The 23,398-nt window shown below is 41.8% G+C and overlaps 1 protein-coding gene across 1 annotated transcript; it reads left to right on the top strand.

The window, feature by feature from the left end:
- The first annotated feature begins 1,433 nt into the window (after nt 1-1,433).
- Nucleotides 1,434-22,344, top strand: dzip1 (DAZ interacting zinc finger protein 1). Its single transcript, XM_061690507.1, is given in 23 exon segments — nt 1,434-1,483; nt 1,925-2,013; nt 2,547-2,695; nt 2,807-2,971; nt 2,973-3,401; nt 6,253-6,337; nt 6,435-6,550; nt 6,651-6,690; nt 6,787-6,896; nt 6,970-7,086; nt 7,177-7,239; nt 7,345-7,416; nt 7,418-7,474; nt 8,403-8,451; nt 8,533-8,583; nt 8,742-8,801; nt 9,015-9,178; nt 14,902-15,088; nt 15,293-15,467; nt 15,686-16,059; nt 16,763-16,875; nt 16,946-17,123; nt 20,268-22,344. Coding segments are annotated over 22 exon segments (2,925 nt in total). The 5' UTR covers nt 1,434-1,483; nt 1,925-1,931; the 3' UTR covers nt 20,357-22,344.
- The last annotated feature ends 1,054 nt before the right edge of the window (nt 22,345-23,398 follow it).

Here is a 23,398-nt window from a genome sequence, read left to right as displayed (position 1 = left end):
CCTCAGGGTACCTTGTTCTTCACTGGGCTTGTCGACAGGAATTAATATCCCTCTGTCAGCTCTCAGTTAAGGCTGTCTAGAGGAATGCATGGCCAGGAATAAGATGCTTGTTCCAGCAGTGGGACTCTTATGAAGAGTTCAACACACAGTTACAGTGTCTGCCTATGCTGTCCTGACATCATATGATTTTCTAAAGACCATCTGTTTCGTCCAATATGTTGTGTGCGTGTGAGGCTTTTTCCTGTACGTAATGGAAAGGAAATGGAGCTTATAAGTATAAATCGTTTCTTCATACGATTGCTTGCCATTATACCTTGTGCTATTAGTCTCCACTCTACCGCAGTAGCAGTGAGCAGAAGACGAGCCTTTGTGAGTACTGACCTCTGCTGGTGATACTTGATTTGACACTCGTGGCCTCCCGTGGACTTGCATCATGTTCATTCATTCATCTTCCGTTCTGCATATCCTCACTAGGGTTGCGGGCATGCTTCGAGCGAGAGGCGGGCTACACACTGAAGTGGACGCCGTCCAATCGCAGGGCACATCGAAACAAACAACCATTCGCACTCACATTCATACTTACGGGCAATTTAGAGTCTTCAATTAACCTAACCTGCATGTTTTTGGGACGTGGGAGGAAACAGAAATACCCGGGGAAATCCACGCAGGCACGGGGAGAACATGCAAACTCCACACAGGCGGAGCCGGGATTTGAACCCCGGTCATTAGAACTGTGCGGCAGATGTGCTAACCAGTTTTTACACCGTGCCGCCTGCATCATGTTGAATATTAAAAAAAAATAAAATCTAAAAAAATTTCGTTTCCTAGTTTTTCAGACCAAGTATATTTTATCGGGAAGCTAAGTATATTTTTGATATCTTCAGGTTGAGAGATAGTAATTTCCCATTACAATAGTAGAGTCTAAGAATTGTCACTTATCCCCCCCAAACACTTAATTCCACAGAAAAAAAAACAGCATTAATTTATCATCCATTAATCCCTGGAGGATTGGGGTTTCGGGGGTTGAGTAGTTTTGATTTGACTATCATTCAGTTCGGACCCGTGGTACAATGTGAAAAGGGAAGGTTGACGATAAGAAACTGTGTGCACGTCATAAAAACATCGACACGAGTCGTATCAGAGACTGAAAAAAATTGCAGAATTTGTCATTTTATTATTTTTACTTTGAAGGCACCGAAAATGTAAGGAGATTTTTACGTTATTCCCTAAATTCATCTGGGGGGAAGGTTGCAAAAATAAATAAATAAATAAATAAAAACACGCTATTATAAGTGCTGTATGCAAACATGAGCAAAAGAAATGAAAAAACAAACAAACAAACAAAAAACACACTACAGTCGCACCACACACTGGAAACAAAGAATTTGTCATCATACGATTTTATTTTGAAGGCACCGGAAGTGTGAGGAACGTTATCCCCAAAAGTCATCGGGGCGAAAAAAACGTTGCAAAAGACGCTATTGTAAGTTTGGTCTCCATCGCAAATATTAGCTAAAGACGTTTTTTACTTATTCATGTATTTATGTTTTTATTTATTTTTTATGGGGGGGCGGCGGAGATATTCACACTTTGAAGGTACTTGAATTTAAAAGCGACCTCAACATTCATTCCACCTGCTCAATTTATGTTCATTTCCTAACAACACATTCACACACACAAACGCAAACGAAGTAGGTTGAAAAGGGGAAAATTATAACAATAACTCTTAATTACGATTCTAATATAACTAGCAGCCACACACAGATTTACGACACTTTAATTAATTAATTAATAAACATTACAGGATCTACTTTCCCCAGTCACACTTCTTATAAAGATTATGTTGAAAATGGTCTTTAAAATTCTAAATATGTTCTCTTGTAATTGTTAATGGAATATGCAATTCTTCTGATTTACTTTGAAGGTACCGGATGTTCGTCCGTGAGTCACCGAAACGCAGGAGAAACTTTTCCAAAGTCTTTGAAATATTTATTAACGTCGACTACCACAACTGTAAGTTTTTCTTCTTTTATGATTCAGTGGTAGATATTTAACACAACCTGTTAACGGTCGCTGCGGCAAAAAAAAAAAAAAAAAGCGCTTTTTACGGTCTTGGTTTGTTCGTGTTAACCAAACAGATCTCCGTTAGAATTATAATTTGTCCTATAAGAACTTTCGCAAAAAAACAGAAACAAAAAACGATTTAAACGCTTTGTGCTTCATGGTACCGTACGACATTACTGACGCTCCTGGGACTAGTTCAAACATGCATGCTATTGTTCATCTTGAAGTGAAGCGAATTCCAATTCCATCATGGAATATATGGTTTATTCGATTACTATCTGAACATTCCTGACGACCATTTTTCGATAAATGTCCTCGCGCATTGCAAGTAAGCTAGCAGTTGCTAACGTGAAATGGTGGAGTTCATGTTTTACTAGGCGTTAAGTCTCTTCCACAGGACGTATTTGAAACGCTGCTGGTGCTGGGGAAACATTGAGCTGATTGCCTGCAGTGTTTTGATAACATTTCTCTCCCGAGGGAAGCTCTTTTCTGTTTCCACGGCAACGCGGCTTCGGCGTTTGTCCTCGTGGCTGAGAGGCGGAACCACAAAAAAAAGACGGCTCCTCGATTCCCGATCCCTGTGGGAGTCCTTAACGATTCGGAGATGGTAAGGAGAGCTTGGCTGGAGCAGGTAGATTACAATTTAGTCGAAAATATAGGTCACTTGATGCTGTGTGATGGGAATTGTTCAGCATTGCTTGTCTAGCCAGATGTAAATGGCATGGTTAATTGTCTGTTTCAGCCATTTCAGGACGGAGCCTACTACCCCTACAGCAGTGACACCCAGGGGAACCATTCATCAGCAGGGATCCCATCCCTCTTGAATTCCCCACTCAGCCAGCACGCTGTAAAAGTCCAGTCTGCACTAGGCATGGCTCCGGCCGGTGCGCCACCCACCATTCTGGCCTTTCAGGTTCCGCCAGCGTAGGGAGAGTGTGGACTGGCGGCGAATCCACGCTGTCGACATTGACCTGGTGATTAGCCAGCTCGATGTGGATGTCCTTCAGGAGCACATAAGCACGGTGACCTTCTGCAGCTTGGATGGGGAGCGATGTCAGCGCTGTCAAAGCCCTGTGGACCGAGCTCTCATCAAGATCCTCCAGTTGGCCCAGCTCACAGTTGAATGGCTCCTCCACTGTCAGGAATGTCTCACGCTCAATCTGCAAGCAGCAGAGGAGAGGCTGGCGAGCGCCAACATGCAGCAGGAGCAGCTACTGGCTCAGATGAAGAAGCAGGAGGAGAGCATGATGGCGATGACGGCCGAGCTCAAGAACAGGAGGAAGATCATACGCAAACAGCAAACCCTGTTCGCCCCACAAATCACAAACAGCCAAAAGGTACTGTGGACATACTAAATTCTCTTTACAACATTGTTTTAACTGTGTTTTTAATAAATGTGAGGCTCACAGACAGCTAGCTAGTCATACCTCCGGAGCCCTCATGTCCTCCTAAAAGCCCCAGCTTGGCTAGTGTCTCAGAGACCAAATAACAGAATTCACCAGAAATGAGAACATGGCTGACACCCTTTTTGTGACCATATGTGAATTGTAGAACCTCCCTAGAGTGTTGTTTGGGAATGGTTTACAGCAGCTTTATTTTGGACAGGAATGGTTAGATTTACAGCTGGCCAGCAGATGGTAGGTTCAGTTGAGTTTTTAATCCACTTACAAAGGGGCACCAAGTGGTATTGAACCTGGCTAGCTGGCTAGTAACACTCACAACCAATTACTGTACTTTATTTGTTCCCTGACATTTGCGTGTTCTGTATTTGGTATCGCAATAAATTTACTTGACACACTTTTTGTTAATTTGTACAAATACTGTAGTACATATTCTATAGCATAGTGCATACATTTTTCATCAGGATATTTATATCACAATTTAAACATGCTCCCCCCATTTCTTAAGTACATACAGGGCTGCCTCTGACTGGGCCAAGAAGTTACCAAGGTGACAGATAGTGTGTGTTATGACAGCATGTGGTTGCTAGGTGTGCACAAGCAGCTCACCAACATAGCTGCTGAATAGTTAATAGAGCCTTGTTTCCCAACCTTTATTGAGCCAAGCCACCCATTATACATTTAAATAAAATTTTAAAGCACACCACTAAACAATAATGTCATACAAAGAATGAATAGTGAAATAATGATGATGTCTCAATTTACGGACACAATCACTCTCTCAGTGTGGAATACAGAGGTTGCCGGCCTAGAGAGGACCTGTCGCATTAATTAATATTGTCACAAAAGTGTGCTTCATTTTGAGATTCTTATTAGTGTTGAATTTGTGGTGAAAAAGGTGAACGCTGTGTCAGTGTGTTTTACTGTTTGTATTACATAGACTTTACGCCGATCTGATCGGTGTTATCGGTATAGGCCGATAATTAGCATTTTATGCTGATCGGCTGATCGGCTTTCATATAATAAGTCGCCGATCCGATCAATGATGTCATCGATCGGCTCCGCAAAAGACATTTAACTCCGCGTCTTCGCCGTGTATGAATCCAAAATATAGTTTATTTTTAGCCTTCTCACGCGTCTTGTTGCACAGTACTGTAACTATCTGACGGCCAATGAAGTTTTTTCAATCTTGTCGGTGAAAAAACACATCATCGGTGTGGGACTATTTTCAGACAAACAACACGTAAGTTATTTGCAGTCGGTGCAAAACTGAAGTACGTCGTGGGGAACGTCATCTAAATGCTTCAACACAACAAATTTGATCGAGCACCTGAAGAATGTACACGAGGAGCATGCCGCGTTCAAGCAACGCAGCGTGGGGGGTAGTCAAACGGACAAACTCTGGACAACACCCATCCATATAGCTGGGACAGTGAGAAAGTTAAGAGTAAGTATGTCATTAACATCCATCCATCCATCCATCAATTTTCTGAGCCGCTTCTCCTCACTTGGGTCACGGGCGTGCTGGAGCCTATCCCAGCTATCATCGGGCAGGAGGCGTGGTACACCCTGAACTGGTTGCCAGCCAATCGCAGGGCACATACAAACAAACAACCATTCGCACTCACATTCACACCTACGGGCAATTTAGAGTCTCCACTTAATGCATGTTTTTGGGATGTGGGAGGAAACCGGAGTGCCCGGAGAAAACCCACGCAGGCACAGGGGAGAACATGCAAACTCCACACAGGCGGGGCCGGCGATTGAACCCCGGTCCTCAGAACTGTGAGGCTGACGCTCTAACCAGTCGTCTACCGTGCCTCTATGTCATTAACAGTATTTATTAAAGTAATTTAATTGCCATAAAGTAACTTAATTACAGTAAGTTTGCACCCAGTTATTTCTGTCATGTTATAATGTTGATTTGACCTAAACTTTATGTCAGTGGCCAATCCTTGAATGCCCTCTAGAGGTCATTGATGTTTTAACTTTTGTTTAAAATGCTAGAGAATAATTTGAGCTGGGACGGGCTCCAGCACACCCGCAACCCTTGTGGAGGATATGTCGTGAATGGAACAGAGGATAGGACCCAAAAATGCACGACTCCAAAACAAATGGACAGTTTCAAAAAGAGAGTTTTAATATACAGACAGAGGTCGGTACACAGGCAGGCAATCCAAAAAAGGCAACAGTATCCAAAAACGTGAGGCAAAAAGGCGAGATCGATAATCAGAACAGGGTCTAGTCTTACTGTGAGTCTGTGACGTGGAAACACGGAATGCTGGAACGCGATGACAAGGTACAACGAACTGTCGACGAGAAAGAATGAGACACGAGGTTAAATGCAAGGGATAATTAGGGTGAACGAGGCACAGGTGGTGAAGATGCTCTCAGGAGCAGGTGTGTATGAAATAGGGGGACGTCAAAAACCGGAACACACACCCATGACAGGATAAGCTGTACAGAAAATGGATGGATGGAAGGATACAGTATACAGTACATACAAGTACATATATATATGTACTGTGTAGTACAAGTATATCCAATAAATGAACAAGTCATGTAAATAGACACATTGCTCCATCTTGTGATTGGATCGGTGATCGGTTATCGTTTTTTTTAAACTTGCTGATTGGTGATCGGCCCCAAAACTCCTGATCGTGTAGAGCCTAGTATTACATGTAGAAAAGACTTAACACTCACAAACATCTTATTGATGCCCCAGACTTCAACATATTTAAGCTCTATTTTGATTTATTAATACACTTGCTATTGTTGTGTGTTTTAGTGCACATTTTGTAAAAAGAAGTTCCTCACAGCTTCATTTCTCCAGAGTCACATCCAGCGGCGCCACCCTGATGAGAATGATATACGTATGTCACATCAAACTCATATGAATATGTTTTTGACTTTGCATATGAAACAATAAATACTCACGTTGCGTTGTCATTACTGTTTTGTTTTTACCAGAGTTACTCTCAAACAGTGAGGAGAAATCTCAGATCCAAGCCCTGAAATTTGAGATGAACAGTCTGAAGGAGCAGATTGTTCAACAGCAACAGACACTGGAAGCAAAAACAGCTGAGGTAAGAGTGCACAAAATATTGCATTATGTTCTTTATTTAAAAACTCATTTCAGGACTACATTGTGACATACTTAACACATTTACTCTTTCTTTTCCACAGAATCAAAAGCTGCAGAGACACCTGGAAGAGAGTGAGCAACGTGAGTCAGCTAGCAATACGGCAATTTAGTAGACAAAGGGAGATGATTGTATTTTCATCCAGAAAAAAATCGCTGATTCATATGCCTTCTTTTCAGAGATGCGAGAGAGTGAAAAGAAATCTCAGATTGAAAGCCTCAAGCTGGAGATAAAAAATCTAAAGGATCTTATTCAACACCAATACATCATACAAGCTAGACCAGCAGAGGCAAGAAGATACATTTCATGGATCTATTTCTGTCCGTTCGGCCACTTTTCCATTTTAACTTTTGCACTTGCAGGACGAGAAGCAGCAATCCAAGGACAAAGATCTGCTAAAAGAACTGGATCGTTTTAAAGAAGTAGAGATGGTGCAGATACAAGCCATTCAAAAGCTGGAGCATCAACAGAAGCAGCAGGTATAAATAAAAAAACTGTATTTTTATCCTGCACAATAATAAAGTGGATTTTGATTGAAAACTAATATATAAAAAAATATGCTCTTCCAGGACAAAAAATGGGAGTCGAGGCTGGGGAAAATCACTGCTCTTCATGAGTCAGAAAAGAATGATGTACAATAAAAAAACATTTTTTGTAACTTCACAACTTTAAAAAACTTAAAAATAAAAAAAATATACAATTTAGAAATATTCCTGAGAGAATCATTCTCCTCCTAGTTGCAGAAAGAATTGAGCAGATTGCAGTCTGCCGTGTTAGAGCACCAGGAGCACAGCAAGAGGCAGCTTCAAGGAGATGCGAAGGAAGCTGCAAGAGAAGGAACAAACCATCCAGGATCAGAGGGAGCAGGTTAGCACTGTTTCGCATTAATCAATGTCCACCATGAGCATGTGCTAAGGGGGAAGCAGGGTGGAAGCTCAGCCCTTGTTCAGGATATCCTGTATTTGCTGCATGAGCTGAGTGATATGATGACGATACTGTACATTGGATGGGGAGCTTAATCCACAGGAAACTCATACTTTTCCTGGAATAGTTCCATTCAGAACATTAACCAAAACATTAGGTGCACAAAATTGATGAGATCAACACAAATCACGCCGTCACAATAACTCAATAGCAATACTTAATTTAGATGCACATTGTCAGAGAGGTGTTAATTATTTATTGCTTCAAAGGCAACTTTGATTTATACAATTAAGCCCAAAATGATTAATACATTGTCCATATTTTGAGTTAGAGTGGACTTTTATAAAGTGAATAAGTATGTCAGTTGGAAATGGCACAATAAAGTGGTCAAAGATTCTAAGATGCTGAGATAAGGAATATTTTGGCGAAAATATTTTCTATTTTCATTATATTTCTAAATTTTGAACAAAATTAGCATGCCCCAAATTATTCCCCATCTTTCTTAATACCAGCCTATCGATTGTTGTACATTTATAGTTGACTTGAAGACTAGTTTATGCTCAGAGTTCACATAATCCTTAAGAAAGGTGCAAAAGTTTTTTTTCCACAATTCTAAGGGATATAACTAATGTTCAAAGTCTAATTTAAAAAGAGAATTTTCCCGATTTCCTGTGTATTTTCCATCCATAAGATACCTGTTCAACTATTTATAAAAAAGGAACTTTAAGCTCCAGTATTTTTGGAAATGCACAAGTGCTTAATAATATCGCTGGCGATTGGTACTCAACCAGATTCAACCAGATTGAAAAGGGAAAAAATTATGTGTTCATCCCATCTGTATCGTAATGTTTTTATTGTATTCATCTTGCAGATACAGAATACATTTTCAAACCCATCCACTAAAGTACTTAAAGTACCAGGTAAAACTTTTCATTTCGACGATTTTATCACCAGGAAACTGCTTCTGTGATCCTGATCCAGTCTCGTTCTGTGTTTTCCAGTGTTAGTAAGTGCACCAGCTCCAGAGCCGAAAACAAAGAAAGTTGTACTTGGTGAGTTTTGTACCTGAACTCCTAGAGTTCCTGAGCATGGGCTTTGTTGCATGATTTCAGGAATACACCCACTCTGCTACTGTCCCACTTCTCTTACAACTACTATTTTATCTCCATAACTTCCAATGACCTATGAACCTCATGTGCTGCTCTAATAGAGGAGCTCATCTCCTATCCTCAGCTGGATCCAATCCAAGAGCTGTCCGAAGAGGAGGAAGGTAAAACAGAACCTGAAGCTCAAGCAGAGTTGGTCAACTGCATGTTGTTTGCATGGATCATCATCAGCATCAGTCTTTTCGGCTGCCGTTTTTTTCAGCTTTGTTGCGACTGAGACCATCGCTTTGTTTTTTTTTTTGTTTTGTTTTGTTTTGTTTTACCCGACTACCCTGAGACCTTAACAGTCAATAAATGGGGAATTCGATCTTTTACAGACTTGACCAGCATCCCTGAGAAGAGGCCAGTGGAGAAAAAGTCTGAACCTTTTCCAGAGAAGAAACACAGGGTGTCGGTCAGAAGGAACCCCAACAAGACCGAAATCAAGCGACATCTTGAGCAGGTTGTAATGACGAAGCTGGAGAGCCTGGGAGTGAAGCCGGTAAGCGACTGCCCACTTTGCACAACTGTGAGCAACCCATTTTTACAATGATAATAGAATTAGCAATTACCTGTTTGGAAAGCACTTTGAAGACTTTGTAACATCATCATCTATTTCTAAAACAAGACTGGGAAGCCTATAATCATCAATCTCGTTTGATGTGCGTCCCGCGTCTGAGACGCACAAAAATGAGCAGGGACGCATAAAACATGATCAATCTGCATCCTTTGATGCACAACATTGCTTACCTGCGCGCGTGTGTGTGTTGCTGAAGTGCTTTAGCGACTTCATTATCCACTAAAAGTATGAGTCCTGTCTTGGTGCTAGCCACTCAGAGGCAGAGGAGGACAGGTTATCGTTCCAAAAATACAACAAAGACTTTTTTTCGGGACTAGATAAATTTTTATTGTTTTGCTAGCACCCGGCACGCCGCAGCGAGCCGGTGGCAGAACGACTTTGGATCCGTAGATGCACACAACTGGGACACTATAGGGAAAGTTACGTTTACTAACTGCTAAGTAGCTAGCAAGCTATCACTAGCTAAGGAGCTAAACAGCTCGGTCTGGCTTGCTTGTTCATGATTCCATCGTTTAAAATAGGTCACTAACTGGCGGACTGCAAAAACACCAGAGCCAAAAGTTTAGTAAAAGACTGAGAAACGTCAGAAAATGACCGATAAAGAAAGAGAACATTTGGAACAAATGGTCTGTGTCATTATTGTTTATACTTATCAGTGGGACGTTCCCACTGGGAGCACTTATTAAAAGTGCATTTATGTAAAACGCCAATATGAACCAAAACAAACATAACCTCTAAAACAGTTCAGTTGTCAAGATTTGGTAAATAAAAATTGTTTGACTTCACTGTTGTCTCAAGATGCAAACACAAAAGGGGAAGTTCAAAATTGTTTATTTTTCTTAAGCGCTTTATTTGAACATGTACAACTTCCTCTTTTTATTTACTTGCTCTTCTTGTGAATTGCAGCCCTACTTTTATTTAAGTAAATTAATTAATTTATTTAGTAATTTATTTCGTAAATATTACACAGTCGTGGTCATATGTTTGATAATGAGGGCAGAATTTGTAAGATGTGTACAATTCTTTATTATGCTCTAATATCATTATATCAATGGTATAAAAAACAAATACTATCGTTTATGGTGAAAGTTTTTGGGAAAATATATTGTTCTAAAAATTTGCTATCGTGGCAGGCCTAAACACGTATAATATACTGAGAGAGAGCAGGAGCAATGGATAACAAAAATTACTTCTTTTCCTTTCGGTTTGTCCCATTCGGGGTCGCCACAGCGTGTCATCCTTTTCCATGTACCGTAATTTCTCGTGTGTAATGCATATTTTTTTTCCCCAAAAAAATGTCAAAAGTCTATGGTGCGCATTATACATAGGTATAGCAGGAAAATGCAAACTAAACAATTACCATTTTATAAATGTATGCCGCCATCTAGAGGTTATGAAAAAGCTGGACACTTTAATTCCAATATGCCACTGCCACCTAGAGGTTATGAAAGAGGTGTACAATTTCATTCTAATACACTACCGCCACCTAGAGGTTATAAAAAAGGTGTAGCCTACACTTTCTTTCCAAAATGTTAGGGGGTACGTATGACTGCATAATATGTACAGTTGTGCTCATAAATTTACATACCCTGGCAAAAATTTTTAAAATATTGTTTTTTTTTAATACGACTGACTGAACATCCATCCGTCCATCCATTTTGGAGCCATGGAGATTCCAGTCTAGCCTCATCTGTCAGCCTATCTATCACCACTGCAAACAGGAAGGGGCTCAGGGCATATCCCTGATGCAGTCCCACCTCCACCTTAGATTCCTCTGTCACACCTGCAGCACACCTCCCCACTGTTCTGCTGTCCTCATAGATGTACTGTATTATTCTAACATACTTCTCTATCACTCCAGACCTCCGTATGCAGTACCACAGTTCAGTCTCTGGGATACTCTGTCATAGGCTTTTTCTAGATCTACAAAGACACAATTTAGCTCCTTCTCCGTTCTTTTCCATCAACCCCCTCAAGGCAAATAATGCATCTGTGGTACTCTTTCTAGGCATGAGGTTGCTCGCAAATACTCATTTCTGTCCTGAGTCTACACTGTAAAAAATAACCTATAAAATTTACCGAGTAAATTTAGGGTAACAATTTGCAGCCACTTTAATTGGGTAAATTTGAACCACATATTTTGGGTGAAGAATACCTCAATTCAATAGCGATAAAATACTTACAAAACTTGGAAAAAAAATTTTTTTTTAAAGTTTACCACACATTTCTGATTACATTTCAACCACAGCACCTGAGTTGAGGTGGGGGTTAGTATACTTTGTGTTCCTCAACATTCGTGTTCTCCCTTAGTATATTTATTTCACTGATGCAGGTCTGCCCATTTTGGCAGTATCAAGTATTTCATAGCAAGTGTAGTGTCAATTGACTCATAGATAGACTCAACTTGTCAATCAATGAGATGCTTACACAGACGCCGTAAACATTTTTGTGAGTATGGCCGAGAAATTGTTGTTTTCCCATACAATCCCCAGACACTGTTTTATAAATTGAAATGCACATATAGCCTGCTAACCTTTCCTGACTCACTCATAATACAAGCAGGAACAAATCTCAGTAATGATCAACATTTAGCTAAGCTTGTTTTGCCATATAGTGCATTTTTCTTTGTTGTTTGTTTGCTTTGATGCGGATTCGCTAGCTAACAACAAATCAAAGTGATCAGTTGTCACCGATTGACGACGCCATTTTGTGCTGACGAGCTAATGTGACGTAAGCCAATTAGTGCGGCATGCATGCGTCATGTGATGCATGTTGTAAGTACCAATGGCTTTTAGGTGGATTTTACTAAATTTTCTTGGTAACATTTTTACTGTTGTCAAATAGGTAGTGTAGGTAAAATTTACCCTATCTAAAATAATAATGTAAATTTTAGATGACTTTCGTGGATTATATTTACCATTCTCCAAAATCATTTTTTACAGTGTAGCCTCCACTACTCTTTCCCATAACTTCATTGTGTGGCTCATGAACTTTATTCCTCTGTAGTTCCCGCAGCTTTGCACAGCACAGTTGTTCATAAAAATGGGCACCAGCACACTTTTCCTCCATTCCTCAGGCATCTTCTCACCTGCTAGAATTCTGTTGAACGACCTGGCCAAAAACTCCACAGCCACCTTTGCTAGATGCTTCCACAGCAAACATCACAACAAACTGCCTTTACATTTTTCATCTTCTTTAGTGCCTTTCTAACTTCCCCCTTACTAATCATTGCCACGTTCTGGTCCACCACCCTTGCCTCTTCTACTCTTCCATTTCTCTCATTTTCCTCTTTCATCAACTCCTCAAAGTATTCTTTCCATCTGTCCAACACACTTCTGGCACCAGTGAACCCTAACCTGCTGTGCATCCTTCCCATCTCTATCCCTCTGTCTGACTAACCTGTATAGAGCCTTTTCTCCTTCATGAGTGCCCAACCTGGCGTACCTTGTTTGGCCTTTGCCACCTCTACCTTCGCCCTACGTTGCATCTCCGTGTATTCTTGTCTCCTCTCCTTGGTCCTCTCAGTGTCCCCCTTCTTCTTAGCTAACTTCTTTCCTAGTAGGATTTCCTGTACTTTGAAGTTCCACCACCAAGTCTCCTTCTCTGCCTGTCTCTCTGATCATCTTGGCTGTAGTGGTCCAGTCTTCTGGAAACTCATCCTGTCCACCAAGAGCCTGTCTCACCTCTTCCCGAAAAGCTGCACAACGCTCGTCCTGTCTCAGCTTCCACCACATGGTTCTCTGCTCTGCCTTTGTCTTCCTAATCTTCCTACACACCACAAAATTCATCTTACAAACCACCATCCTATGCTGTCTAGCCACACTCTCCCCTCCTTCAGATTACATCGTCTGCACAAAATGTAAGCCACCTGCGTGCTTCTACCTCCGTTCTTGTAGGTCACCCTATGGTCCTGCCTTTTCCGGAAGAATGTGTTTATTACAGCCGTTTCCATCCTTTTTGCAAAGTCTACCACTGTCTGTCCCTCCAAGTTCCTTTCCTGGATGCCAAACTTGACCCTCACTTCTTCATCACACCTGTTTCCTTCACCAACATGTCCATTACAATCTGCACCAATCACGACTCTCTCTGTCTGGGATGCTCAGAACTACTTCGTCTAGCTCCTTCCTAAATTTCTCTTTCACCTTTAGGTCACATCCTACCTGTGGAGCATAGCCACTAATCACATTATACATAACACCCTTAAATTTCAGCCTCATCGCTCGATCTGATAATCTTTCCACCTCCAAGACATTCTTAGCCAAAGTCTTCTTTTAAAATAACTTCTACTGTATTTCTCTTCCCATCTACACCATGGTAAAATAATTTGAACCCTGCCCCTGAACTTCTAGCTTTACTGCCTTTCCAGCTGGTCTCCTGGACACACAATATATCAACCTATCTCGTAATCATCATGTCAACCAAGTCCCAAGCTTTTCCTGTCAAACTCCGAACATTCAAAGTCTCACATTCAGTTCTAGGTTCTGTGCTTTCCTCTTCTCTTTCTGCCTAAGAACCCGCGTTCGACCTCTCCTTCCATCCATCCATCCAATCATCCATTTTATGTACCGCTTTAGGTGTGCGGGAGCCTATCCCAGCTATCTTTGGGAGAGAGGCAGGGTAGACCCTGAACTGCCCACCAGCCAATTGCAGGGCTCATATAAACAAACAACCATTCGTGCACACATTCACACTTTTTCACACAATTTAGTCTTCAATCAACCTACCATGCATTTTTTGGGATGTTGGAGGATACCGGAGTGCCCGGCGAAAACCACGCAGGTACGAGGAGAACGGGCAAACTCCACACAGGCGGGCCGGGATTTGAACCCCGGTCCTCAGAACTGTGAGGCAGATGTGCTAATCTGTCTTTCATCGTGGCTCCACCTCTCCTTCTTCTTTGACAAAATTATTGTCTTTGACAAAATTATTGTACAAACAGTATAAAAGAGAGCAACAACTGCAATAAAAATCTGCAATACAGTGGGACCGCGAAGGAAGAACCGTTGTATAGTGGAGGATTAATGTATCTGTATTCCGTGATGATAAATTACAAGGACTCATTGTACCAGGGCTGGGACTCATTGTTAACATGACATCCCGATACTCACATAGTCTCAAATGTCAAATTATTTATGTAGAATATTTTAAAATGTGTTACTTTCAGATGTTTTTGTGCAAGGTCGAACATGGAACTGCATCTCGCACTGTAATTTGTAATTATTTTTTTTCTTGTTTTCTTCCCATTGTATTTACATTTCTTTTCCTTTTACATTGCTAAGCTATTTTGTCCCATTCTTAAGACTTCTCCTCACCCAACTACAAGTCTTCTTCTCCACTGCTAGCACTTTTAGCACACTAAGGGGTTAAAGATGCTTTGTGAATATGTTTCATCTAGAGCTAAAATTATTTATGGATGCAGGCCCTGCCTAATCTGGTTGAAATTGAAAATGAAAAAAAGAAAACTTCTCACCTGGCCTACACATTGTATTCACATTTCTTCAAATCATTTCTTCAAATCAGATAAAATATGAGAGAGATACAATTGTTTACCTTTTTTGTGGAAGTACTAATAAAACACATCAAACTGCCAAAAGAGGTGGTGTGTTGATTTTCATCCTTTCATATCTCTGTACCACTTTTCGCAGGATCAGAGAAAACTGAAGACCAAGGAGCTCAGGTCTGTTCTTGCTACTATGCACACAAAGCGGCAGAGCCATGCAAAACAGTTGCCTGACTATTGGCGCCATCGTGTGGACATAACTAATACTTTGGAGCGGAAGCTAAGCTTGAAAAGAAAGGACAGCAATCTCCAGTCCAGACACTGTGTACAGGGTATGATAAAGTCATTGAGCAAGCCTCTTAGCCAATGACATCATCTATCTTAATTTAGATATCTTTTTCGCAGTCACTGTCACACTATTAGTCAAATCTTTGAAAGCTTGTGTCTGCCACGCAGACAAATTAAAGCTGCCATTTGGTGTCAGTGGATAAACTGCTGTTAGGGCGAACATCATCTGTCTTCCCTCTTTTGTGTAGTGTTGCAGACGCGCCCTCGATCCAGCAGTCTCCCTTCCAGGGCATCGCAGGGTATCTCTGACGCTGTAGCCCGACAGGCCAAGACCCCCCAACCAGCTCCAAGAGTCAAGACCACCATCCAACCAAAGACGTCTACACCCAGCCACAAAACTGCTCAGAGAGAACACACTCCCAAGTAAAGCAAATTCTTAAAAAATCTGAATGGAAAGCACCAAATGATCATCATTGTGTAATGAATTAACAACCTTCTCACAATGTGTGTTGTAATTACAGTATGCATGCTATGTTGTTTTTTTTTTTTGTTTTGTTTGTTTTTTATATGAAGTTATATAGTAAAAGTTGCAAATGTTGACTTGAGTGTTACCTTTAAAAGAGACTTTGCTTCTGCTTTAGAACACCGCCTTTCAGTTCTTTTGTGGATTCAGAAGAGGACGATACAGACATGGAGGACAGTGAACCTCCTCAACACCAATGGGGCAAAACTTCACAAGCTAAAATAAATAAAGAGGAAGCAGTTCAAACCAGTGCAAGAAAATCCAATGTGATCCAGGCGAGGCCGGCTCTAACCAGGCTCTCATCCTCCAAAAGCCAGCTCGGTGGTGGCGTGACTACAACAGCGATCATGAAGATAGAGAATGACGATGATGATGATGAGGACGATGATGATGAGTTGTCAGATGTCAGTGAGCTGCAGGAGATCGATTCCAGACAGCTCCAGAGATTCAAAGACCAGAATGGCAACATAGAAAAGTCAAACTCTGGTAAAGGTAAGCTGGCCAAATGCGGTATCTTTTTTTTATTTAAAGGAGTAGTTTGCAGTTTTGAAGTTTTATTTTTGGGGGAATGTACGATGAATTAAAAATAAAAAAGAGGTGATAAACTTACCTGTTGCGCAGAAATGTTGTTCCACGTCAGTTCTGAATCTTCTCAGCTGCCTGTGGCCCCTCCACCTCTGAAAGGCAGCTTCACCCTTGTTGTGTCTCAGGATCTGTCCAATTCCTTCTTTTGAACTTATGTTGCTAACCAGAGGTGGAGGTTCCCCAATAGTTTCAGCAATACTCCCGAAGCCCAAAGAAACAAGTCAGTATGAGACTGCAGTTGCGTGCCTGCGAGTGCACGGCATATGTTTGACACCTTTTCGTCAAACCTTTTGTCTCCGATTAGTTGTTTTTCCTCAGGCGTGGTGGTTTCTTAATCTAATTAGAGGTACAAGATGGGGCCAGAGAGTAATGATGTTTTTTCACAGTTCATTTTTCTAATCTGCTACTGTCAGGGTTATACTGATTGTTTTAGCAAATCTGACAACAAAAGTGATTTGGGGGGGAATTGCAAACTCCCTTTCAATTACTATTACTACGTTTATAATGAACAATGAAAAACAAACAACAATTAGGTTTGTCCAGAAATACTTACTGCTACATTGATGATGATGCATTTGTGGCTATGTCTTTTCTTTTTCTGAAAACAAAGTCAGTGACCTGGCAAGGAAAATAGAGAGACAGATTGCAAATAAACCATCAAAGAAACCGGTAGGGGGCGTGAGCATCTTGCCACAGTCCAAGGATGAGGTTCAGGAATTCTTGGTGAGACTGACAGTGGACAATGTTTGAAATTTAAGATTTGGAGAGAGTTAATTTTGGAATATGTGGACAGTCGTCAGATCTGGATGAGAGCAGTGAAGATGCCAACTCCTATTTTGAGGACAGACAAGAAAAGTTGAATATACCTCACAATTCTGGAACAACGATGAAGAGCCAGGACTCAGTCAGCACTAGCGTGTGGGACTCCTCCACAGGAAAAGACACTTCCATAGGAAAAGCTTCCAGATCAGGTGAGTGTCTTGCCCATGGACCTAAGTGGCTCCCTAGCCCTTTATAAGGGAACTAACAATGAAAATGTAATAATTAAATACCTTTGTATAATGGCCGCAATGACGTAGTGGTTAGCATCTCTGTCTCACTTTTCAGAGGTCCTGGGGCCTCATGTACAAAAGGTGCGTACGCACAAAAACGTGGCGTCTGTTCTTTTTCACGGTAAAGGTCAGATGTATCAAGAGTGACATAACCGTGGAAATGTGCGGTGCCTCACGCCAACTGCATGGCTGGCATACGCACGTTTCTGCAGCTTTTGGTGCTTTGGCGACACTTAGAGGTGATGCTGAGAAACTCTTCTCATAAATCTGCACACCAGAGACATGAATAATTAGCACCGATGAACAATTCATGCCCGGCAACATTTGATTTCAACAATGCAATTGAGGCAAGGACTGAGAATTCATTTGTTAACCAGTGTATTTAATGAACCACTGTTATTTGTGAGGAAACCTATTAATTGATCAAGGCGATCATTTATGCCGCCTATTGCCCCTTGCTTCGTGACCCCAACACATACACTGAAAAAAAAGTACTTTGAATTTACTTAATTTAAACATGTACATCGGTTGCACATGATTAAAATGTGTTTAAATTGACATAATTTACCCCTCTTCTCCTAAAAAAGAAAACATTATTTTTTTTTGTCAGTGTGCGTGTCCTCTCATGTGTATTCAAATAATAAATTGAGTAATCAAAAAGGAGTCAACGTTTTTGATATCTTCTTTGATATGCTGATGTGCTTCTATTTGAATTCAAAAGATTTATTACAAATACCACACATACATTTACGCATGAACCTTTATCTCACAGGACTGAGTGTAGGTTACTGTATGAACACATTTGTTATGAGTTATAAAAATACATGGTATTAACCTTGTCGGGTGTCATAGTGAGCCATGTGTCCTCCCATCACCCCTGAGAGAGCAGCGTCACCCATGATCGCAGCAATTCTCTCCTCGAACGGGGTGTGGCCCTCCATGCCAGTATTTCCGCCTTTTTTGGCCACACTTTTGCGGTGGGCAGCTGTACACGCGCTGTCCCGTTCGCTCCTCTTTTGTGTGTTGTTAATGCCGTAGGACAGCGTGCCAAAGAGGATTTTCTTGCGTGCATCCACTTAATCGAGCAACTTCACATTTAGAAAAAATATTTTTTTTCATTACCTTGCTCAGTTTCCTTTTTTTCTGATCATGCAGAGATTGGCATCTCAGGTGCAGGGTTCATTTAAATATGATTTGCATATTCAAATGGGGGCGTGGACAGGGAGGAGTCGGCTACTCCAACATGTGCACTCATTTCCACATTGATTGAAATGTAGGAAGGAAATGTGCTTGGATTCATGAGTACGCAAAGTTTCATACATCTGAATATTTTTGTACATACGACGTTTTCTGGATTTGAGCGTATGCCATGTTTTAGGAGGAAATCCACGCAAGTCTTTGTACATGAGGCCCCTGGACTCCCCGTGCTTGCATGGGTTTTTTCCTGGTACTGCGGCTACGACCGCATTCCAAAAATATTAATTTTAATTTGTAGCTGTTGTTGGAGAGTTTGCGCCAATTGACCTCGGGTAACAATTGCCTGTTACCCGAGGCATGAGGCCCAAATTAATAAACCTTCGTCAAACTCACCATTGCATGCTCGTTTTTCTCTGAAAGGGTCACTAATTAAGAAACTCACACAAGATTGTAATTTGTTCCATCCTATTTATCTCAGAATTCAGTAAAATTATAGAGTTACAAAATTCAGGGCTGTTTTCTCTCTCCCTAAAGCCGACTTCTCACCTGCGACGCAGGAAGGGAAAAAAGAGCCCTTTTCTCTCTTAGCCCTTACAATTTGTAACCGACAATACAAGTGCAGGAGGGGCGAGTCATCCTCACGTGGTTCCATCTTATCCCTGTTGTGCGCCCTTCGCCCTTATCTAGGTTTCCTGATGACGCCATCCTGTGGCAAACAAACCACACAGGCACAGAGTTTCCCGTCGCCAGTTACTTTCAGGCCACACCTAGTTTTAAGCAAGCATCCATCCATCCATCCATTTTCTGAGCCGCTTCTCCTCACTAGGGTCGCGGGCGTGCTGGAGTCTATCCCAGCTGTCATCGCGCAGGAGGCGGGGTACACCCTGAACTGGTTGCCAGCCAATCGCAGGGCACATACAAATAAAACAACCTATTCGCACTCACATTCACACCTACGGGCAATTTAGAGTCTCCAATTAATGCATGTTTTTGGGATGTGGGAGGAAACCGGAGTGCCCGGAGAAAACCCAAGCAGGCACGAGGAGAACATGCAAACTCCACACAGGACGGGGCCGGGGATTGAACCCCGGTCCTCAGAACTGTGAGGCTGACGCTCTAACCAGTCGTCCACCGTGCCGCCTTTAAGGCAAGCAGTGCTAAATAAAAATATATGGACAGTATAACAGTGTCAAGGGTTCTTTCTTCCATAGGTGCCCTGTGATTGGCTGGGGACCAGTCCAGGGTGTAGGAAATGGATGGATGGATGTTTTTATAGTTGTACTGTATAGTATACAGTAGTACCTTGACTTACAAGTGCCCCAGTGAGTTGTTGGAGTTCCGTGCCATTGCTTGGTTAATTTATTTGCTTTGTTATGAGCAAACCTCAGATGTGCCGCTGCTCGAATGAAGTAAGCCACAGTTGATGCACATATGCTAACCAGACTTTAAACAAGCTAACAACAATGGAGCACATTCACCTGTAGGAGAGGGTAATATTTTGACATCTGCCTAAAAGTTCTTGCCGTTAAACACCGTTTGCTAAGAAGTTGCTGAAGGGTCAAAACTGGAACGGATAAATGGCATTTCCGTTAATTTCAATGATTTATTTAATATATGATTCATAATCAATTCAGTTACGAGCTTTGTCAAAGAACAAATTCGGAAGTCAAGATAGTAGTAATATATAATACAATAGTAGTAATATATAATACAATATTTTTGAAGTCTCCTAAACTGGTGGGCTGACGGGGGGGGGGGTCTTGTGAACTAAAATGGATAAAATGTTCATGAGTGCACTTTAATGGGCTAATATTCCTGTGTCAAATTCATACTTTTGATGGTGTGTTGCTGTCTTTTGCTTGTTAGGTTTAACTGAAGCTGGAACAGGGAGTACCTTGAAGAGCAGTCTGTGTTACCTCAGTGACATCTGTGACTCAGAGGATTTAAACAATTAGGAAAGTTACACACCTGCTCATCAGACACTGGTAAAGTTTCTGGTAAATTGCAGAAGGAGCAACAAACAACAGACATCGCCACCTTGTGCTGGATACAACCACATCCACATCACCGGGCAAAACCTAGAACCTCAAGTCCATATATGGAAAACGGCCACAATAAAGACAATATATGTTAGCATAGCTTAGCATTTTCAATATTACCTCATCCCTCTGCCAACTGTTTTGCACATGTTTTCAAATGTTTTTTTGTTTTATTATTTTCAGATCTGGCGGCACGGTAGCCGACTCGTTAGAGCGTCAGCCTCACAGTTCTGAGGTGCAGGGTTCAATCCCCGTCCCCCCCTGTGTGGAGTTTGCATGTTCTCCCCGTGCCTGCGTGGGTTTTCTCCGGGCACTCCGGTTTCCTCCCACATCCCAAAAACATGCATTAATTGGAGACTCTAAATTGCCCGTAGGCATGACTGTGAGTGCGAATGGTTGTTTGTTTCTATGTGCCCTGCGATTGGCTGGCAACCAGTTCAGGGTGTACCCCGCCTCCTGCCCGATGACAGCTGGGATAGGCTCCAGCACGCCTGCGACCCTAGTGAGGAGAAGCGGCTCAGACAATGGATGGATGGATGGATTTTCAGATCTCTGGTACACATACAGTCATTGTCCAAATTATTAGACCACCTGTCATAAAAAAGAGAAGAAGAAAAATCACCTTTATTGTCATGAACATGCATGCATGCATACGAAATTTGTTCTCTGCATTTTACCCATCACAGTGAACACATACACACGTTAGTGGAACACACTGGAGCAGGGGGCAGCTGAAGCACCCGGGGAGCATTTCGGGGTATCAGTGTCTTGCTCAAGGACACCACAGCTGTGAGTCCGGGGGCTGTTGGAGGATGGTCCAGTCAGGGTCTTGAACCCAGGTCCCCCACAGTGGCAGGCGATGATCTTAACCATTGGGTCACAGCTGTAAACATTATACAGTAGAAGTCTTTCAAAAACATCATAAAAAAGAGAGTAAACAGAAGTTTTTCAAAAACATGTTTTAAATGAAAACTAGTCTTTGTTTTACGACTTTGGAACCGGAATGAGTAATTTTGTAACATTCAACCATTAAAACTTTTTATTTCTGTTCAGAAATGCAAGTGAATAGCAAAGGTCTGACATCTCAATAAAGAAGTAATAATTTTTTACTATTATTTGATTTTATTTGTATAAAAGTAATAAACTTATTCACAGATAACAATAATTGTATATTGCAACATTATTAATAATATCATTTGAGTTACAGAGCTTCTGCATACTTACAGTGGGTACAGAAAGTATTCAGACCCCCTGAAATCTTTCACTCTTTATTATATTGCTGCCATTTGCTAAAATGATTGAAGTTCTTTTCTCCCCCTCATTAATGTACACACAGCACCCCATATTGACAGAAAAAAACGGAATTGTTGAAATCTTAGCAGATTTATTCAAAAAGAAAAACTGAAATATCACACAGCCATAAGTATTCAGACCCTTTGCTGTGACACTCACATATTTAACTCGGGTGCTCTCCATTTCTTCTGATCATCCTTGAGATGGTTCTACACCTTCATTGGAGTCCAGCTTTGTTTGATTATAATGATTGGAGTTAATTAGGAAAGCCACACACCTGTCTATATAAGACCTTACAGCTCACAGTGCATGTCAGAGCAAATGAGAATCATGAGGTCAAAGGAACTGCCTGAAGAGCTCAGAGACAGAATTGTGGCAAGGCACACTTAAGGTTCCTAAGAGCACAATGACCTCCATTATCCTTAAATGGAAGACGTTTGGGACGAACCCTTCAGAACCCTTCCTAGAGCTGGCCGTCCGGCCAAACAGCAATCGGGGGAGAAGAGCCTTGGTGAGAGAGGAAAAGAAGAACCCAAAGATCACTGTGGCTGAGCCCCAGAGATGCAGTCGGGATATGGGAGAAAGTTCTAGAAAGTCAACCATCACTGCAGCCCTCCACCAATTCGAGGGCATTTAAGGCAGAGTGGCCCGACGGAAGCCTCTCCTCAGTGCAAGACACATGAAAGCCCGCATGGAGTTTGCTAAAAAAAAACACCTGAAGGACTCCAAGATGGTAATAAATACGATTCTCTGCTCTAATGAGACCAAGCAAGAATTTTTTGGCCTTAATTCTAAGCAGTATGTGTGGAGAAAACCCGGCACTGCTCATCACCTGTCCAATACAGTCCCAACAGTGAAGCATGGTGGTGGCAGCATCGTGCTGTGGGGGTGTTTTTCAGCTGCAGGGACAGGGAGACTGGTTGCAATCGAAGGAAAGATCAATGCGGCCAAGTACAGGGATATCCTGGACGAAAACCTTCTCCAGAGAGCTCAGGACCTCAGACTGGGCCGAAGGTTGACCTTCCAACAAGACAATGACCCTAAGCACACAGCTAAAATAACAAAGGAGTGGCTTCAGGACAACGCCATGACTGTTCTTGAATGACTCAGCCAGAACCCTGACTTAAACCCAATTGGGCATCTCTGGAGAGACCTGAAAATGGTCGTCAATTAACCTACCATGCATGTTTTTGGGATGTAGGAGGAAACCGGAGTGCCCGGAGAAAACCCCCGCAGGCACGGGGAGAACATGCAAAGTCCACACAGGCGGGCCCGGGGATTGAACCTCGGTCCTCAGAACTGTGAGGCAGACGCTCTAACCAGTCATTTACCGTACCGCCTTCTATTGATCAATTATTGCTTATTTATCGACTATTTCGTGCGCGACAACGACTTCGCCTTCCGCAATGGGTGCTGTTTGCGGCAATCTAATTTAAGCGCTAGTGACGTTTAAGTCTAGTTCACCTATCAAACGACAAAAGAAAGTCACAAGACCTCACTCAACTTCTTCTAATTGGGCTTCCTGGGCAAAGGTATTAACACTAGATAAACCAGCCTGGCTGATCGTCGTGCCTAAATGGGCTCTGTTTTGGGAAGGTCGTTGTTACCATGAACGCAACGGCGTGCTGCTCTTGTTTACATTTAGACAAACAAAAACAACAGCTT

Source organism: Phycodurus eques, chromosome 1, assembly GCF_024500275.1.
Source record: "Phycodurus eques isolate BA_2022a chromosome 1, UOR_Pequ_1.1, whole genome shotgun sequence".
Lineage (NCBI taxonomy): Eukaryota > Metazoa > Chordata > Actinopteri > Syngnathiformes > Syngnathidae > Phycodurus > Phycodurus eques.
The sequence above is the reverse complement of the archived record's forward strand: the minus strand, read 5'-3'. Positions and strand labels throughout refer to the sequence as shown.